Here is a 17,480-nt window from a genome sequence, read left to right as displayed (position 1 = left end):
ATATTATGCAAACACAAACTTTTATTTTGGATGTGATTAATCGCAATTAATCTTTTGACAGCCCTAATTAAATAACATGCTCAATAATACCCATAATGTAAAGGCCCGTTCACACCCAGAATGATAACTATAAAGATAACTATAATGATAACTATATCAGCGTCCACACCAGCAGACAATATCGTTCTGTTTATTGTAAGCGCGCGCTGCAGATTTGTCCTCTGCCGCTTTAATTGCTTGAGCTTGTTAAAGCAGAATGGATTCTGATTGGCTGTCAATGTGTTCATCATTCATCATCTGGAAAAAAATCGTTCTGAAATTGATTCCAGCGATATAGTTTCTCTGTGCCGTAATCGTTATAGGCTGGTTGTATTGTGAACTCTTCTATTCTTTTATATTTAGAACGATTTTTAGATCTAGGCTATATCTTTATCATTATTGGTATAGTTAGCATCCTTTGTGTGAACGGCCCATAAGACTGGACAAACCCAGGGATGAGCCACTGTAAAAGTTACATACGTATATACCAATGGACATGATAAGCATTAAAAAGTAGATACTATCTGATGAATTACATCTGATGCAGAGTACAGACCTGTTACAGAGTTAGATTCGGAGGTTGTCTCCTGCTAAATCTTGAAAAATATACTTACATAACCTAACAACAGACATGATTAACCAAACTTCCATAGCAACGGCATATAGAGAGCAACAGGTGAAGCTGTTAAATGCACAAACTTGCACATAATTTGTTAAGCCTGTGGCAATGATAAAAACCTTAATCTAATCGGGATCTATAGAATCTGGAGCACTCTGCATGTGAAAAACTCTTGATAATCCCTCTGCTGCCAATCATCCACCCAGGCGTCTTTTTTCCCCTTGCACATTTCCTTTTCTACATGTTTCACAACATGTGCGTGTCCACCTACACACTCCCTTTCAATAGGCTACTTAATATTGGAAATGCGACACTGCCTGCAGATAACTGCATCCTTGGCATTCTTAGATAGAGGCTGGGGGAAGAAAACATTAAATCTAACTAAGTTTCACACAGCAGGGCAATATCTGCTTGCTACTGACTTTATCAAAATCATAAACTCAAACTCATAAATGCAGCGTTTTTACATCTAAAGATATGTAATATGTTATTGTTTAGGAATATATTATTTTAGGAGTATATATTAAAAAGGAATTATGGGATCTGTGCTGTTCCATGGGTGATCTAGCAAAAACAAAGTGCAAGTCTGAAGGTGGTCAGATTGACTCAAGACTAAACAAATTGGCACTTCTGTCAAAGGACACGGTAACATCAACATCTCTGGGACGTTATGATCCCATGCAAAATTCTTCCTTGATCATTTTTTAAGATCTTGTGATGGTCTGCATCTTCCATATATTTAAAGTTAAAAAGGGAATGTCAGAAAGCACTTCAATCAGAGACCAGCTCTTCAAATCCACCCCCACATGAACTGCATTTAGAGCCCGGCCAATACACAGTGAGCACACACCACCCACACAATGAAGAAAAGACATGCAAATGACAAATCAGTGAAGCCCTTACAGGGAGAAAACTGAAGGAAGGGCCATTAGTCAACCTACAACAACAGACCTCACAATTTTGACTTGACAAAAATGTTATGCATAATAAATGCGATGTGATCTACAGCCCAATGACTCTTCCGGTTGGACACCTGATATGATTCGCAGTTAATGCAGCAGATTATATAGATATTAGTGTCTGGAAAGAGCCTGTCATGTACAAAATGATGCTCTAGATAGGCAGCTTACTAGTTTTTTGAGAGACAGCATATGTGCTCAAAATTATTTATATATTAGGGAAGGCTCCTACTCTTTTTGACCAATTAATGTGCATAACATTTCCAGTGATTAATGTATAAGGATTTTTTTAAATGAATTCCATACAGGGGAAAAAAAAGTTTTCTAGCCTACCTGAAAAAATGGAAATTGGCATGACTAGGGAAAAAATGATATTACTGAAACTTGTATTAATTTATATGACTTTATACATGCCAGGAAATCACATTTTAAAATGCCCTGACATTTACAGGATGATATTAACTGAAACACACGTGCTCATTTGTATGGATTCAAGTTTTACAAAGTATATCCTTCAACCTTCACGCAACCTCTGATTTAAGGAGTCAGAATCAAGTCTTTTCATAAGTTGCGATCCATTTGATTAAATTCTCGGTAATGATTAACTTATATGTGCATGTGACACACACAATCCATGTTTAAGAAGATGTTCGTCTGTCACTGGTCCTGTTCTTCTCACATCTGGAGTTGAGACCAATAATTAAGAATTAAGAGTTAAGACCTTTACCTTACATCGTCTTGTTTATCAAATTGAGACCAAATAATCACGACACAGCGGACGACATGATGTATATATTTCCATTCTGCCTGCTTTCATCCTCATCTATCAAAATATGATCGCCTTAACTGCAACTTTCAGATCGATTCTGGTTTTCCTCTGATAATCAGGTGAGGAGCAGAGATCATCCGTTAACCGTCGCAACTCGCTCGAGGGATAAACGCGGGCATTTTAGAGATTACAGGGGAGCATTCCTCCGAAAAAACACATCCGTGGCCCCCTTTACAAACACATAAGCACTGTTGGGAGTTGGCATGGACAGTTAAATCACAGACGTGTTATGAACTCACCTTCTTCCCTCTCCACCTCGCGCTGCTCTCGTGCGGTCTCTTCTCCCACGAAACCTTCCGATAAAAGTCCGACACAAGCTTCTGCTCTCCGCCTCGTAATAATCGCCAGCGAAGTGCAGTCTGTGTGCAGCCGTTATTCCTGCTGTTTTCCCGTTTGACGCGGGAGATTTTGCAGCGTATTGTTGTATCTACTCCAGCAGCAGCACCGTTGGCCCCAGCTAGACGTCTCGTTCACAATTATTCAACTTCGAAGTTCATACAAAAGTTGCTGCTCCGCCTCACGCTGCAGCTGCTGATGAGGTCACTGCGATCTGCTGCTACGCTTCGCTTGCAGGAATCTCGCGATAGCTGAGAAGAGAGAGGAGCGTGATTTGTGTCTGTGGGAATGGGCCCCCTACGGACAGCGTTGCCCTAGCAACAGCACAATTTATGTGCGGCACGGTTATCACGCGACTGGTATTCTGTTGTCTTTGACGAGTAGGGTTGACCTCTCCAATGTGTGCATTACTTAATCTGTGTCGAGTTAGTTGGGTAGCATTTGTGGCATGGTTAATTCTAAGCATAATGATTAACACCTTGATTAATAGTACGAACAGTAGCCTTAGTGTTTTACCTCATTTGCAAAAAACGTCTCATGTTTATTTCATAGGCCTATTTGTAGCCAGTCGTGCTTGATAAACTAAACTCTTGCAGGAAGTAGTTTGTGAAAAACAACTAAAATCAATACCATCCCAAGTTATTTTCACAATCACATTTTTATTGTCTGAATAGGCTATAACCCATTTCACATTACGTTTTACACAAACTGAAATGCTCTGGCAGTTTTAGTTTATACATTTTAAGATGACACTGAAGCCTTGAAAAATTGGTGTCAAATGCTGATGATTATTTTTACATTTGATAACTGGACATATAGTAGCATATGTCGTGTAAATAAAACAAGGTGCATGCTTAAATGTAACTAAATAAATAAGAAAATAATTACTGGTACTGTAAAAGTGACAGTTTTGCGTGGGATTTCATGTGAATATAGTTCCAACTCACGCTGCATTTTAACTTGTGTGTCTCATAACTATTCCTAAAGAAAATTGAGTTATCACATCAAATTGAACTGCAGAGGATTGTAAGTAAACAGATTTCATCATTAAAATATGTAGTTTGTTGCCCCGACAACTTGTTTGCAGTTCCTCATGAAAATTACTTAATTTTGGTAAAAAAAAAAAAGTAATATAAACACTGTAATGCAGATTTTAGTCAAGCTACACTGCAGAACTCACTGTCCATATTTGACAGAAGATGTTTTAATCCAAGTAAAATAAAGTGCACATATAATCCAAAAAAAAAATGTCCTTATTGAGCGCATGTGGAGGTTAATCTATTTAAAGTGAGTGACAGATTCTTTAAGAAAAAAAAAACTATTTATAAACAACATGATCTTTTTAATAATTAAAAAGATTATCATCTGTGAATTCATCACGTCAACCAGGTTGTTAACATCCGACCATTCCTTCTAAATTATTTAGGAATGCCTTTGTCCTGTTTGAGTGATCAATACTTGACGCCCCCTACATGTTGACCACACAATTGCATGTGTGACCTCACATAGGAATGTCTTGTCAAGGATGCCAGGGAAACAGGAAGAATGGTCCCATTCATTTAGTTCCACTCAAGCGATGCAGTGATACACTAATACAGAATGACATGCAGAAAGGTGACAAGTTGTTGCTGAGCACACAGGGTCTTTGTGTGGCCCAATGAGAAGAACAGAGCAGAGAGCGTGTGAGGCCTTCAAAATGGCTGATGCACTAGTTAGTCTAAGCGATTAACATAATTTAGCATACAATTAAGCTAGCCCATGTTGCTATTGTTCATATTTTTGTTGTTATATTGATGGAATCAGCAAAGTAATTACCAAATGCCCGCTGAGAGAGATTAATGGCAGTCAGTTATATTCACAATGCGTTCCAAGACTTTATTAGTATTTCCCTCAGAGAAGCATTAATAAGTCCTAATGCAAGTTGATGAATGCAATCTCATTAAGAAATCATAATTATCTTTTCATAGGTGCACAGTGCACACAATACAGTGTGTGGTATGAATGTGGAGATACGCATGCTGAATGTTTTTCTTGCTGCCTGAATCAATATCCTAAGGCCCTTCCCTGACTGCTTCACAGATGACTCCTATAATATGTTTAGATTATGTCGAAATAAATACATTTTCATAATAAATAATATGAAAATTACACACACACACACACACACACACACACACACATATATATATATATATATATATATATATATATATTAGGGCTGTCAAACGATTAATCGTGATTAATCGCATCCAAAATAAAAGTTTGTTTTTACATAATATATGTGTGTGGACGGTGTATAATTATTTTCTATATATAAATACACACACATGCATGTATATATTTAAGAAATATTTGCATGTATATACTGTGTATATATATATTTATATTATATATAATTTATATTATATATAAATATTTTATATATAAATAACACATTATTCTTAAATATACATGCATGTGTGTGTATTTATATATAGAAAATAATTATACTCCATACACACACATATATTATGTAAACACAAACTTTTATTTTGGATGCGATTAATCGCGATTAATCGTTTGACAGCCCTAATATATATATATATATATACAGAATATTATATCAATTAAATGTGTGTGTGTGTGTGTGTGTGTGTGTGTTAGATGGATGGACTGATAGATAGATAGATTAATTGATAATCAGCCTAAAACATTAAGGTAAACCAAGACAACACTAAATGCATATGTAGTTCTGCATATGGATGGATGGATGGATGGATGGATGGATGGATGGATGGATGGATGGATGGATGGATGGATGGATGGATGGATGGATGGATGGATAGATAGATAGATAGATAGATAGATAGATAGATAGATAGATAGATAGATAGATAGATAGATAGATAGATAGATAGATAGATAGATAGATAGATAGATAGATAGATAGATAGTGATCAGCCTAAAACAGTAACCAAGACAAAACCAAATGTACATTCAGTTCTGCATATGGAAACAAAGATCAAGCAGCTTTCTCTCAGCATTTTTCAACATCTCCAAGCAGGTACAAAGGAGAGATGAGAAGCCAGAGTAGAAAGAGTCTGAATTCTGTGAAGTTCTCTCAGGGTGCTTAGCATTCCACATTGCGCACCTCCAGAGCTCAGAGAGCCAGCGTGACTCACTCTGGTGTGAAAGCACAGTGTGGCGAGGTGGGAGGATGACAACACAGTGCTTAGCAGAAGTGTCCTGAAGCTGGACCCCCCCCCCCCCCTTTCCTCACCAAACGCCCCCGCTGCATGCGTACGCACCCCAAAAATAATACTAAAGCACATCTCGTTTCTCTCTCTCTCCTCTCGTCTATCCTAAGGACACATTGGTTGATTTCACTCAATGCAAGTTTTTGTTATGAGCAGATCAATGATTAAATGAGCCAATTGCATGGAAGTGTTTGGTTATGGCATGACAGGATTATCTAGGAAAGGAAAACTGAGCGGAGCTAAGGGCTGTTTTTCTCCTCTTTCGTAATCAGCTTGATCCCGGATTCCAAAACTCTGAATGCTGACAATGAAGATGAGGGAAAAAAAAGATGAAATCTTGTTTAACTCAAAAGTGAGACTAATGACAATAGCTGGATTAAAGCAAAAAAACGTGAGCCAAATGTGTCCTCATGTAATCTCCCGACTTTGGCAGTTCTTACATGATAACCATCATATGTTATCCTTCATTTTTTATACTTCATCATGTGTTTGTGTCCCTCATGCAGAGCTCTTACTTGGCTCTCTCTTAGAGATGACACATGGAGTCATCTGTGAGAACACACTGTGACACCTAAATAGATTTACTAAATAGCCTTACAAATGTGTCCTCTGCACACAATGCACATTGTATAAATGGCAAGTACCAGAGTTAGGCATCACTTATGTGTATATGTGTGCAAAACAGACTCAGCACTCCAAAATTATTAATGGAGAAATCCTCTCATTTTGTAAATAGATGTGTATGTGATGTATTGAAAATTCTGCATGTCATTATTTACCCTCATGTTGTTCCGAAACTGTATGACTTTCTTTCTTATAACACAATACAGTACAGACAACATAAATTGGTTTTGACTTTAGTTAATGCATTAATTAACAATGAACAATTCATTTTATTTATTAATCTTTTTTGATAATCAATAGAAATACTAATTTTCATTGTTAGTATATGTTAGCTCAGGTCCATAATATTCAATAATATTAAAAAAAACTTTGATTTTAACAATCTATTAGTAAAACTTCTTAAAATGATTTTTCATTGTTAATGTGGTTAACTAATGTTAAACTTATTTAAAAGTCTTACCAATACATCATCTTTTGTCTTCACACAGAAGAAAGTGTTTTATAGGGAATGTAGTTATGTTCACATTTGAGATAATTTTATTTTGTAATATATTTGCAATTGTATCATTGCATGTACATGTGTATGACTTGCTTGCAAACATGAGCACATGGCATGAAATTTGCTAATTAAATCAGTGCTCTCTCTGTCCAGACTTCATCCAGCTGCGTATGGAGAGATCTGATTTGCTACAAAGATGTACAAGCAGAATATTTTGTTTCAAAATATTTTTGAAGGACACTTAACACGGCATCCACATCTGCTCTAAAAGAAAACATCATGACCTTGATAAAATTGCGCAAAAGAACTGACTTCATTATCAAAATACTTAACAACTGCTGAAGTATAATCTATCAGCTCTGAGCATTACATAAAAACACAAACACATTCTTCTTCCCCAGTTGTCCCCCCCCCCCCAGTGTGTTTCACCATGCGCAACCACATTCCGTGCATGGATTTAAGCTTTGCACAACTGCCTCCTAGTGTTGACTTGTGGTGTTGCACTTACGGAGATTTGTTAAAGGGATAGTTCACCCAAAAATGAAAATTCTGTCATCATTTACTCACCCTCTAGTTGTTTCAAACCTGAAAGAATTTCTTTTTTCTGCTGAACACAAAAGAAGATATTTTGAAAAATGTCTGTAACCAAACAGTTGATGGACCCCATTGACTTCCATAGTATTATTTTTTGGGGTCCAATCAATGGGGTCCATCAACTGTTTGGTTACAGACATTTTTCAAAATATCTTCTTTTGTGTTCAGCAGAAAAAAGAAATTCATTTCATTTCATTTTTGGGTGAACTATCCCTTTAAGATCTCCAAAATCCTGAAATCACACTATTATTCTGTCTATATATCCAATGTAATTTAGTACCACAAAAAAAAAAAAAAAGAAAAAAAAAAAAACACCTTTTCATAATTAAATGTTTATTCGTAAATATTTGACCCCCCTAAACAGAATCACAATATTACAGTTTAATAAATAACCACATACGTATTTAAATTTCTCTAATTGTTTTGTGGACATATTTCATGAAACAAGTTCTCAGATAGCACAGGTAAACATATCAGCATTATTCAAGAGTTCATTTAAATCAACATTAGTACAATACCACTTGCACATATAAATGCTTCAATAGTGTAATATATACATTGAATCATTAGCAATACAACCCATGTCATTGCAGCGACGCACACCAGCATTAATGCTGGGAATCACAACGGTTCATTCTGCATACATTTCATACCAGTTGGGATGGGTGAGACGTTGATAAAAAAAAATTTGTTCGGTGTGCTGTGATAAAAGTTAAACTTTAGCATTTCAAGAATCATTTATAGAGTAAAAGTTGAAACATTCCAACTATTCTAATTATCTAAATAGTTATTATTAATAACAAAAAGAGCTTGATGTAATATTGGCATAAATACCACATTAAATGATAATATTTTAGTACAATAACCTCAGATTAATGAGATAAAAACCCTTGCATTCATTTACAATCACAGTGGACCAGAACTGGTAAGCAGCAAGTTTAGTGACAATGTTTTTTACAGAAAAGAAGCTTATATTGTTACACTGACATGAGAAACTCTAGCTTCATCAATTCATCACTCAAGAATAAATGTATTACCTTGAAAGAGCATTCAATGAAGGTCAAGTAGGTGCATTCATGACTTTTATAGAAAGCCAAATCAGATCTGGAAATATTCACATGAAGTCCCATAGCATAACAAAAGAATGAATATTACATGTTAACATGGACGTTCCAGCCACAAAACCATGTTAAATACTCCTTCCTCACACTTAAATCAACCTGTTCTTTATATTTAAGATAACTTAAGAGTGACTCTGAATGTGTGGCTTGAATGAGCCTAATTAAATAATGTACAGTTGCACTAAAGTGCAGTCTTTTTTTAAACTGAAAAAATATTCAAAATGTAAATGCAACATAAATATGGAAATCAACTGAAAAATGTCACTTCCTGTCCTCAGCACCAGCAGGACTTACTGGTGTCGTCGCTACCATTATACAATCCTTCCTGCTCCTCCAAAACAGCCAGATTTAACTCCTCATTAATGGATCCTCCCAACAAATCAAGATCCTTCTTATTGGCTTGTAAGACTAATTCAGCCAATCGGGTGAAAGACTGTAACGGAAGGAAAAATATTAACCCTAAATTGCTGTAGACAATAAAAATATGCAAACAAAATGATCAGATGGTTGCATGAACAACTTGTTTATCCCTTCTTCAAATATCTAAAAAGAACAACAAAAAACTGAAAAGAAAAATGCATGCGGGCAACATTGTACCTCTGTAATGTTGTGGTTGGTAAAGGCACTTGTCTCAAAAAAGTCCATTCCATAAGCCTTGGCAAGCTGGAGCAAAAAAAGATGATTAAGATGTCTTAAAACTTAGATATGAATTATTAGGTTATCACACAAAAGAGTAAATGTGGAATAAACGGCAGTATGAATGAAAGATGCAGTGTACAGGAGGGAAGTATTATTTATTTACCTTATCTCCCTGTTCTGTAGCTACTTGTCTCTTCTGTTCTTCATCAGACTTGTTCCCAACAAGTATCTTCTGCACCTTCTCAGGGGCGTACTGGACAGAACCAGAAGAGATTCAACAGAAGCAGATGAATGGAAAAGAGCAGAAACAGATAAATATGATATGAGACATAAAACTCATTTAACAGGAGTGCACAGGTTTGAGTAAGATCAATAACCAGTATCGGTTTAGTACAGTTTGTGTATTGTGACAATTCATCCTGTTTTCTTTTGCACTCTTGTGGGAAAACATGGTGGCAATGTTTTTAAATAGAAAATATGAATCATATAGTGGGGTCCAAAACTTTTTTCAAAACATGTTCAGATGATAATATATTGTAACATGAAAAAAGGCAAAACAGGTATGAAAAATATTATTAATATTACTATTTTATATAAGATATGCTTTAAACTCTAGGGTTGTAACAATATATCGTGTCACAATATATCGCAATACAAAACTGCAACAATATGTATCGTGGATAGTGACAATATGTATTGTCTATAGTTCACCCAAAATACAAAATCAGATTTTTAGTGTCAGTACTACATTAAACCACTATACAGTGCTATGCATAAGTTTAGACACCCATGCTAAAGTTGACTAAAAAGAGGAATAAAAAATCATCTTTTGGAAATTGAACTTAATGCCTTAATTTAAAAAATGAGGAAAAATCCAACCTTTAAGGACACCAATTTTCTTTGTGAATGAATAATGTATCGTAAATAAATAAATGTTCTTCCTTAAAATACAGGGTGCATAAGTCTGGACACCCCTATGTTAAATTCCCATAGAGGCAGGCAGATTTTTATTTTTAAAGGCCAGTTACTTCATGGATCCAGGATACTATGCATCCTGATAAAGTTCCCTTGGCCTTTGGAATTAAAATAGCCCCACATCATCACATAGCCTTCACCATACCTAGAGATTGGCATGGGGTGCTTTCCATAAGATCATCTCTCAATGCAAATCAAACTAGCTATTAGGCTAACTGAAATAAAACTATGCCAATCTCTAGGTATGGTGAAGGCTATGTGATGATGTGGGGCTATTTTAATTCCAAAGGCCAAGGGAACTTTATCAGGATGCATAGTATCCTGGATCCATGAAGTAACTGGCCTTTAAAAATAAAAATCTGCCTGCCTCTATGGGAATTTAACATAGGGGTGTCCAGACTTATGCACCCTGTATTTTAAGGAAGAACATTTATTTATTTACGATACATTATTCATTCACAAAGAAAATTGGTGTCCTTAAAGGTTGGATTTTTCCTCATTTTTTAAATTAAGGCATTAAGTTCAGTTTCCAAAAGATGATTTTTTTATTCCTCTTTTTAGTCAACTTTAGTATGGGTGTCTAAACTTATGCATAGCACTGTATATAATGTTGAATATAAAATGTAATGGGGCAATATTTGTGGCTCCTGATAATGCCAAATGTTACCAGTAAAAAGTGGCCTACATTATTTTAAATTTACTGTATCTAGTCAGTGAATATTTTTCTAAAATAATTCTCTATTTTCAGCTTCAGAATAAAAATATTCATGATTCTGGAGTCACCAATCAAATTTAGCATTTTTAACAACGGTACATTTTTTTGGTTAACCTTTTACCATATGTCTTGGAGTATCGCAATAATATCATATCGTGAGGTCAGTATCGTGATATGTATCGAATCGTGACATGAAGGTATCATTACACCCCTATTAAACTCCACAGCCTCACCTCATCTACATCACTGGCCCACTTCATGATGTGCTGGAACGAGCGCTCGCTTGTGATGTCATACACCAGAAAAATGCCCTGTTGATACAGAATCAATCCGCGTTTATCAGTGAATTATCACACAATGGACACCAATAGGCATCTCTATTAGATCTGAATCATTCAGTAGGTCACAATATGAGCAGTGAGACGTCTTTGTGCATGTGTGAAGGTCACCTGTGCTCTTCTGTAGTACTGCTTGGTGATGGTCTGATATCTCTCCTGACCTGCTGTGTCCCTGCAGACACAAACACATCTGATTGGCTAAATCAATGGATCAAACACGGTTATATTATATCAGAGAAAAATAAAACCTACCATATTTGTATTCGTACTTTAATGCCATCGATTTCTAAGGTCTTCATTTTGAAATCAACACCTGGAAAAAGAAAACATTTCATAATGATTTCAAATATTTTAAAATTAAATGAGCACTCAATCAATGCTCTCATGGAGAGCATTCAAATCAGAGCTGAGTGACTGAAGAATACGCAGAAATGGTGAGAGAGACTGTTCCTTCTGCTGGAAATATACTTAGGTCAGGTTTAAGCATTTAAGATATTTGTTTACGCCTATTACATCAATGGCAAGGAAATGTAGAGGACAGAACTTAGAGTGGAAATAAGTATTCAGCTTCCATGGGGGTGTTACCTTATTGATATTTGACATTTTGATTATTTTTTTTCATACAGATTTCTGTAATTTTATCAAACAGTTGACAAGACAAATACTACAAAACAGCACACACACACACACACAAAGAATCACATCTATTGCTTATACTTCATGCCTGTGCTATTGTTTTCTCACCAAAATGATCTCACTTCCTGGAGGAAGGTATCATTCAAGAACTGTCTTTAAAGGGCCTGATTTTAAAAGGCAAAAAGATATTTTATAAAGTAAAGTGATATTAGACATACAAGGATATAAAAAATATATATAAAATTGATTAACTTTTAAAACTTTAAAATAATAATAATTCTAAAAAAAAAAAGGTTTTGTTTGAAACATTTAAAACGTAATGAAGTGACACCTTGAATATTTCTATTTACAAGGTTAAATGTATTCTTGTTAGAAGAAAAAATAGCAACTTCTGCTCAAATGATAGTAGTGAAATGATTTATAATGTATCCCTCTGTTCATGATATTCTGATAAAAACTAATTAATATGATTTCCATCATTAAAATGATGAGTTTAATATTGTATCCAATCTATTTAGACACAAATGAAGTGAACATGAAAATGATGCACTCTTGTAAGGTGTGAAATCATAACAAGATGTTGAGCCCTGAAAGAAAACACCCCTCTTGTAAAGCTGAGAATTCGAAGAAAACAGCAATAACTGCAAAAACGCAGTAATAGAGTATCTGTCAATAAGGTCCACTGCGAGACCTTCCAGCTTCTGGAATAGTTGTTTCCACTCTCAAGAACATGTATGACTCCAAAACAACAGTAGTGTGTCTCTTCTATTTTTAACATGCCCTGACTGCAGTGTGAATAAAAAAGGACCAATTAATTCCTTTCTTTGTATAGATAGCTTGTATAGAGGTCTTCATATCTAACATGATTTTAGCTACTAGATTGTTTCAATTTAAAAGGATTCAATGCAATGCCTGGAACCAGATGGCATGCCATGCACAGGAAAAAGCAAGTACAAGAAATACTAAAATAAGACATGAGTATAAAGCCATTTTGAATGCAGTTTAATGCCATCTGCGGAGTTTAATAGCCTCTGCTTTATCAAACTGCAGTAAATAAAGTCGTGTTAGTGCCCTGAGCTGTCAAACAGGGACATAGAAAGGTTTGCACTACAGCCACTGAATTGGTGGGCCTGGGGCAAAGGAAAATAATGAAACAGCGGCCTCTACCTTTCTCTCTTTCAGAATTACGGGCAGTGAAAGGACAACTACAATGCTATGAAATACAACAAAAATAAAAGAGAAACCAAACCAACAATTTTGCCTCACCTCAAGTTAACTGTAATTCTTCTTAAATATTAACAGAAAACAAAGAAATTTAATTATTTTATCTGGAAAATGTAAAAAATTATGCATTCACATGAGATAACGACGGCAGTTTTATCAGTAGCCTATTACAAGATGATTTGTTTTACAGAGAGCGGGTCCTCTCATGGGAGCGGCCATGTTGGATCACATGATTAGCCAGAGTGGTCTCTTTGTTAACATGTCGGTATATCTATACATAACAATTTCAGGTGCAAAAGTATCCACGTTTTATTGTACTTAAGTTTTCTAAGCTTTTGAAAACAAGAGGCAGCAGAGATTCTCTCATTTTTGATGCAAAAACTTTGTAAAGAAACCTGTCAAAAATCACAATTTATTTAAGTAAACCAATATCCTGACACCTGTTCATGTTGTCAGCTAAAATTTTCAGCAGATGATTTTACAGTGATTTGACATTTAATTAAAGTGTAATAGTCATGACTAGTCATGAACCGTGTTAACACAACTCAAATTCATCCATGTACAGTGATAGTTTTTACCTTTTAAATGTAACTGAGTAAAAATACAAGTATTCAGCAGTTTTAACAGGACTCAAGTAAAGTACAGATTCCCCATTAAGTATTGTAATGAAGTACTCTCAAATACTTTATATTATAAGGTTTCTAAAGCAGACCTTCAGTTCAAATTTAATGGCCATGCGACAGACGGTAATGAGTATTAAACTTGTCATAATGTGCCAGAGCTGTAACAATTAAATCATCTCTTTGACACATTCCTTCTGAGACAGAGGCTAATTGGAAATGGAAATGATTTGAACAAGACAACAGACAGAAATGCTATGGTGATTAGCACGTACAAATTTAAACACAAGTCCAATTTCTCTAGTGCTGACAGCATTTATATGAAGAATAAATACATTTATTATCAAGCTAATCAATCAACAGCTGCTTTCTATAGCAAGAACAATTCAACATAACAGCATGTTGCCCACAAGGCAAATATATAACTGCTAAGAACCATAAGCTAATGGTTCAAATGAACTTTCAGACCACACAGACATCTCTTCCACCGTGAATAATATTCCAGTACAGCGCTTAAGATCCTTGACAGCCAAGTATCATAATATATATGGGTCATAGCCCTGCGGACTAGAGCTTATTGAACCATATTTTAGGGCGGGAGCCAGCCATCTCTCAGGACCAGTCAGACTAAAGCTTTTATCCAGCAGTTAAAGATTGTTCTGTATCACATCACTACTTAACAAAAAGAGATCAATCCCACAATATTAAATAAACTCTGGCGGGACAGACAGCAGGCTGCAGGAATGAGTCAGGGCTTCTGATTCCTTATTGATGGGGCGATATCATCATCAGGAATAAGAGGGTGTTATGAATATTATGTCTAATTTCAAGATTAAGCCACTTGATATTTTCTGCTCCCTGGGAAACACTGAGAGAGCTACACAACAGAGCATACCCTGAACTTTTGCAAAATAACAGCCTGACATTCACTCCGCATCTAATGAAGCATGGGATTTAATTGAGGGATAAAAAGTTGGTATGGGTTCAGCACCTCAAATGCCTCATTAAAATGAATAGTTCACATAAAAATGTGAATTCTGTCATACTTTACTCATCCTCACATCTTTTGTATATTTTCATTTTTGGGCGAACTTTCCCTTTAAATGTGGCAATGATGATCCAATGCTCTTAAAGTTGGAATGAAATATAAAAAAATAAAAAAAATGCATAGAATTAAGTATAGCCCTACACCTTTTCTTTTTTAAAAATCGGTTACACTCAAATGTCCGTCACAATACGGAAGCACATCTGTCGTTAAAAAAGACGACGACTCTTAAAGGGGCAGTTCACACAAAAATAACAGTTCAGTCATCATCTACTCACCCTCATGTCATTCCAAACCCATATGACTTTCTTCCCTCTGTGGAACACAAAATTAGATATTTAGCAAACTGTCCAAGCTACTCTTTTCCATACAATGAATAGTATGGAATAATTGTATAGGGATTGCGGTCATCATTCACATTCAATGTATGGAAGAGAGCAATTTTTTGCAAGATGACTACTTCCACGGTTTCCATGGTAGCAAAAAGAAAGTCATAAAGGTTTGGAAAGACATACTACACACTATAAGATCACTTATTAGTTTGCATGAATGAGAAAAACATGTTGAATTAAAATGTATTCAGAATGGGTTTGAGGTCAAAATTAATGGGCATTCTAATGACAATCCGTGACTTTATGCATATTAGAAATGTATATGAGAAAAATATTCAATTATCTACTTCTAGAAACTATAGTAAAATAATCTCTCTTCATCCTCTTCAAATAACATGTTGTCAGGATGTAATTTCAACACGCTGGGGAAAATGTTCTACTAAACCAAGCACTCACTGTTTAAGATGTATGAAATACCTTTTTAAAACCAAATTTTGTTTTTCATAAAATCCAATCAACTAAAATAAAAATGATCCCTAAAACTGGGGGTGCTTAAAAGCTTGCTGTGATAAAATAGTCCTTTCAGAGAAAATGGCGTTAGAGATTCCAATAAAAACCTTTACATATTTCTCACAAATGAGACGAAAACTTACAATTGAGTTAAACCTGATTTCCATTTCATATCAATACAAAGTACTTGCTTGAGTTGGAATGGCTGACAGGACACATTTATGCATCAATCTATTATATGCAATTACATACACCTGCAATTTCTGTGTCTTCACTGCCATTCATGCAACCTACATATGAATTTATATTAATTTAGATTTAGTGAATTTCTATTAGGCTATCTCAGGACAATCTAAAGCAAACACTAGGCTATATGCAATATTTTAAGACCACACACACACACACACACACACACACACACACACACACACACACACACACAGTCAAGCATTTCAGAAAGAACTAGAAAAGGTTGTGTAAATGCATCTCACTATGTGGTGTAATTTTCAAGCCATTCTTTTCACGGCTCATAGACTATAATGGCCCTGCGCTGCTATGGGTTTTCTTTTCGGTATGTGCAGTTTGTTCTGCAACTCTTTCAACGAATGCATGAAAGTAACACTCTTACCGATGGTGGAAATGTGAGAGGGATGAAATTCATTGTCCGTGAATCTGCATAATAAGCAGGTTTTGCCGACACCGGAGTCTCCGAGAAGCAGGAGTCTAAACAGCACATCATACTGTTTGGCCATGGTGTCTTATGGTCACAATTAAAGGAACTCAGCGTCGGGTTTCCATGTCCACCCTCTTCAAAGTATCATCTTCTCGCTTTTTCCATCGACCGGTCCGTGCCGAATGACTGTGTAGATAAAGCAGTAGTTGATGTAAGCAGAAATCAGTCAGAATAACGCTGCTGTCTGTGGTGGGTGCGGTGGGCTACAGTAGCTATGCTCTCTGTACGTTTCACCGACATCCTTCACACCTCAGGAAATGGGTGGAGATAACGGGCACACACACATCGTTATGCTTTTGATACTGATAAGTACATTTGCCTAGATTACATTTTATATAGCCTACCAAGACTGCGCTCATAAAATACATTTAGCTTATAATAGTTTACAACCTAATATAAATAATATAAAATTGAGGCATAACATTCAATCTGGAATATAAGTATTTCAGACCGTCATAAATTCATAGTGAATCTATTTTTCTGTTGACATCCAAAAATAAATTGACCACGTCAAAGGAGTAAATCTACATGGGGATGATGGCTTGTTATAATTGGCGATGCCCGATTTGTGACCTCATAGTTCTTTAGAGTCGATTCCGTTTAGATGAATCAACTGAATCGGTTCACAAAACCGGACTGAACAATTCGTTCACGATTCGGATTAAATCAACAACCAGAGTACCTCTTGAGTCGATAACCGTCTATTTTTGAGACACATTCGACATAGAGTTGGCTTAAGTGTAGAATTTTGTTAAAACGTGCAAACATGTTTTCAGTATAGTTTAATGTAAATATAAGTATATGTATATTATATATGAGCTGAATCATGGTCACTAAATTCAATTCAGTTTATTTGC

The 17,480-nt window shown here is 35.6% G+C and overlaps 2 protein-coding genes across 7 annotated transcripts in view; both read right to left on the bottom strand.

Annotated features, from left to right (window-relative positions):
- Positions 1 to 3,039, bottom strand: part of sipa1l1 (signal-induced proliferation-associated 1 like 1) — a 98,821-nt gene extending 95,782 nt beyond the window's left edge. For 3 of the 6 annotated variants that reach the window (XM_079887651.1, XM_079887649.1, XM_079887652.1), the window contains exon 1: positions 2,686 to 3,039. The gene's annotated coding sequence lies outside the window, so the exon portion shown is untranslated. The remainder of the gene's footprint in view (positions 1 to 2,685) is intronic. The other 3 variants (XM_079887647.1, XM_079887650.1, XM_079887648.1) reach the window with 1 other exon arrangement.
- A 5,021-nt stretch (positions 3,040 to 8,060) lies between these two features.
- On the bottom strand, positions 8,061 to 17,154 carry rab15 (RAB15, member RAS oncogene family). Its single transcript, XM_079887427.1, has 8 exons — positions 17,075 to 17,154; positions 16,519 to 16,749; positions 11,776 to 11,836; positions 11,635 to 11,695; positions 11,419 to 11,496; positions 9,659 to 9,748; positions 9,454 to 9,519; positions 8,061 to 9,289 (listed from the first exon to the last, which is right to left on the bottom strand). Exons 2-8 carry the CDS (start codon positions 16,640 to 16,642, stop codon positions 9,131 to 9,133), a joined length of 639 nt encoding a protein of 212 aa, XP_079743553.1. The 5' UTR covers positions 16,643 to 16,749; positions 17,075 to 17,154; the 3' UTR covers positions 8,061 to 9,130.
- Between the last annotated feature and the right edge of the window lie 326 nt (positions 17,155 to 17,480).

This window comes from Squalius cephalus (genome assembly GCF_949319135.1).
Source record: "Squalius cephalus genome assembly, chromosome: 12".
NCBI lineage: Eukaryota > Metazoa > Chordata > Actinopteri > Cypriniformes > Leuciscidae > Squalius > Squalius cephalus.
This window is presented reverse-complemented; position numbering and strand designations above follow the sequence as displayed.